The 3,717-nt window shown below is 38.2% G+C and overlaps 1 protein-coding gene across 1 annotated transcript in view; it reads right to left on the bottom strand.

Moving 5' to 3' along the window:
* LOC132026311 (collagen alpha-1(I) chain-like) overlaps window positions 1-3,717 on the bottom strand; it is a 9,464-nt gene that overhangs the window by 817 nt on the left and 4,930 nt on the right. The window contains exon 4 of the mRNA XM_059414220.1: window positions 11-797. Coding sequence (XP_059270203.1) covers window positions 11-797 — 787 coding nt within the window. The remainder of the gene's footprint in view (window positions 1-10; window positions 798-3,717) is intronic.

Here is a 3,717-nt window from a genome sequence, read left to right as displayed (position 1 = left end):
CCGCCCCCGCCTCGTCCCCGCGCTCCAGCCGCCCCCGCCTCGCCGTAGCGCCTGACCAAGTGCCGCGTCGACGTCCCCCGACGTGTCCCCGCCTGGCGAGGCCGCCGTGACCCGCGGAGACAGCTGTTGCGCATCTGGAGAAGAGAGCCGGTCCCCATGCGCAGCGGAGCGGCGGCGTCGGGGGACGCAGGGCTGAAGGGAAGGGAGGTTGACCCCCCGCAGAGGCCGCCACCAGTCACTGGGTGGGGACCGGCTGGGGACCGGCTTCAGCCCCAGAGAAGACGGAGGACACCAGGCTCTCGTCCCCACGGGCGCGCTCGGCTCCGTCCGTCCTTCCGCGGTGGTCGGTGCGTCCGGCCGGCCGTGTGCGGACTGTCCTCGCACCCGGGGTGGCAAGGAGCGGCCGAGCCCTGCCCTGAGGGGCCGGGACGCGGGGGAGGGGACATGTGCTGCCGCGTCGGGTACTGGCAAGCGCAGTGACAAAGTGCCGTTCGGGGACACAGCGAAGGAAGCCGGAGGGGCCTGATGCGTGACTGGGTGGAGGGGACGCCTCTCTGGACCGCGCCCCAGTGGCGTTGGGTGGCACAGGGCGAGCCCGGCAGCGCCAGCAGGAAGCTGTCCAGCAGAGGGGACAGCAGGTGCCAGGAGCCTGTGGCCGGAGCCTGCTCGTTTGTCCAGGGACCAGCAAGGCCAGCCTGACCGAGTCGGTGAGTGGCGGGTGGCCGGAACGCAGTCGAGGGCCCGCTGGAGGCCACATCGCACAGGCCCCTGGGCCGCCAGTTCGTCAACACTGGGAGCTGGGAGGGGTTTGAATTAGTTTGGCATGACTTTAAAAATAATTGTTTTTTAGTTGCTTAAAACCCTGTTACGTAATTGATTAAATGTGGGAAAGCAAGCGAAGAGAATTCACTGAGTGTTACTCTCTTCCCTAAGAGTGGCTGTCTGGACCTGACCATTTCTTCAGTGGCTGACAGGGAAAGCTTTAAACTTACTTGGGGCTGCTTGGGGGAATTATCAAAAAATAGCTCAGATTAGGTCCTTTTTTATGTGAGTGAGTAGAGACGTTTCTTAAAGTGGGATGACTGGAGGGGATAAGAAAGGCAAAAGAAACTTGTTAACTTATAAATCTGGGAGATGAATTTTTCTTAGTCGTTAGTATCTCTAATCTGTTGACCATCTACTGCCTATTAAGCTCTTGTCACATGAGGGAGCAGTTTCAGGTTTAAAAACATGAGAGGCCAGGCTTGAACTGGTTTGGTCTGAAGCCCATGTTCTTTGTTGTCAACCGCATTTGGGGCCAAGATGTTTAAGGTTTAGAATTCGTTTTAGCGGGCTGCCTGGGTGGCTTAGTCCGGGAAGTGAAGCGGCCTCCTCCTGATTGTGCTCTGGTCCTGATCTCAGGGTCCTGGGACTGAGCCCTGCATCGGGCTGTCCAAGCAGCAATGAGTCAGCTTGAGAATTCTTTTTCTCCCTCTTCGTCTACCCGTACCCTGCTCACTCACTCTCTTTCTCTAAAAATAAGTCTTTAAGCATTGTTTTAGTAATAATGGTTTTTTGGTAGCTTTAGAGAGAACTGAAGTCTTACTCTTTTTTAGAGGGGAAGACTTTTAACTTACTTTTTGAAAACTCCATTTCTAGGCATATAGTGATAAACATTTCTTTAGAAAGTCATAATTCATATTTTGATACTTAATAGCCTCGTTAAAATTACTGTGATTCAGTGTGGAAAGGCCCTGTGGCTTGGCTGGATTGAAATCCACATTGAACGGCAGGTGGCGCTCTCCCACCATCGGAAACAGTCTTTCCCCGAAAAGCTCTCCTTTATGGATTTTTTTAGTTGCTTATTAATTTCAGTCATATCGCTGTGATATATTAATGCCATTCATTATATGGAAAGCACAGAGTACCACAGGTTATTTCTTGTAAAGTCAAAGTCATATACATATATATATATATATATATATATATATATAAAATGGCACTTTTGGGGGAAGATTTTATTTATTTATTTGACAGAGAGATCACAAGTAGGCAGAGAGGCAGGCAGAGAGAGCTGAGCAGAGAGCCCGATGCAGGGCTTGATCCCAGGACTCTGAGATCATGACCTGAGCCGAAGGCAGAGGCTTTTACCCACTGAGCCACCCAGATGCCCAAAGATACATTTTTTTTCCTTTCATAAATTAGTTAGAAAGCTGAAGCCTTAATTATGGAAAAGAATAGCCTCCTCGGCAATTATGCTGGAATTTTTTAGAATTTATGCTAAAAAATTATGCTACCAAATTATGCTACCAAAATATGCTTTATCTTGTAAAAAAAAAAATCTTAAAACAGTGAAGGGCTAAGTTAAAATAACCCATGAATCATGATATGATTATTAACTCATATTACATTCATCCATAATATAATATAATATGATATATAATTTAATATGATAGACTATAATATCATAGAATAGAATATGATAGGATAGAATATGATAAAATAGAATATGATAGAATATAATATATGATATGATATAATATATGATATAATATAATATGATATAATGTGATATATGACATAATATAGTATATAATATATGATAGAATATATGATATACTATGAATATATATAATATTTGATATAATATAATATAATATATAATATATGATATGATAAAATACAATATAATATGATATAATGTGATATATCAAAATATATATGGTATATAATATATGATAGAATATAATATGATATAATATAATATAGAATATGATATAATAGATTATGATAATATATGATGTAATATAATAGGATATACTGTACTTTAATATATGATATAGTATAATATGATATATAATAGGATATACTATACTATAATATGATATAGTATAATATGATATAATAGGATATACTATGCTATAATATGATATAGTATAATATATGATATAGGATATACTATACTGTAATACAAGATAGTATAATATATATAATATAATAGGATATACTATAATGTGATATAGTATGATATGATATAATATAATAGGATATACTATACTGTACTATAATATAATACAATATAATATATGATATGCTATATAATACGATATACTGTACTGTACTATAATATAATACCATATAGCATAATATATAATGTAATATAGGATATACTGTACTATGCTATAATATGATATAGTATGATATGTGATAGGATATACTATACTGTAATACGATATAGTATAATATCATATATAATAGGACATACCATACTGTACTATACTATAATACGATATAGTATAATATATAATAGGATATAATAGGATATACTATACTATAATACAATATGGTATAATATATAGGATATATTGTACTATAATACAATATAGTATAATATATGATATAATGGGATATACTGTACTATAACATAATACGATATAGTATAATATAATATATAATAGGACATGCTATACTGTAATATAATATAATATGATATAGTAATATATATAATATGATATAATAGGATATACTATACTATAATACAATATAGTATAATATGATATATAATAGGATATGTTATACTATACTATAATATAATATGATATAGGATATATTGTACTATAATACAATATAGTATAATATGATATAATGGGTTATACTGTACTATACTATAATACGATGTATAATATGATATATGATATAATAGGATATACTATACTATAATACAATATAGTATAATAT

The sequence above is a fragment of the Mustela nigripes genome, chromosome 10 (assembly GCF_022355385.1).
Source record: "Mustela nigripes isolate SB6536 chromosome 10, MUSNIG.SB6536, whole genome shotgun sequence".
Lineage (NCBI taxonomy): Eukaryota > Metazoa > Chordata > Mammalia > Carnivora > Mustelidae > Mustela > Mustela nigripes.
The sequence above is the reverse complement of the archived record's forward strand: the minus strand, read 5'-3'. Positions and strand labels throughout refer to the sequence as shown.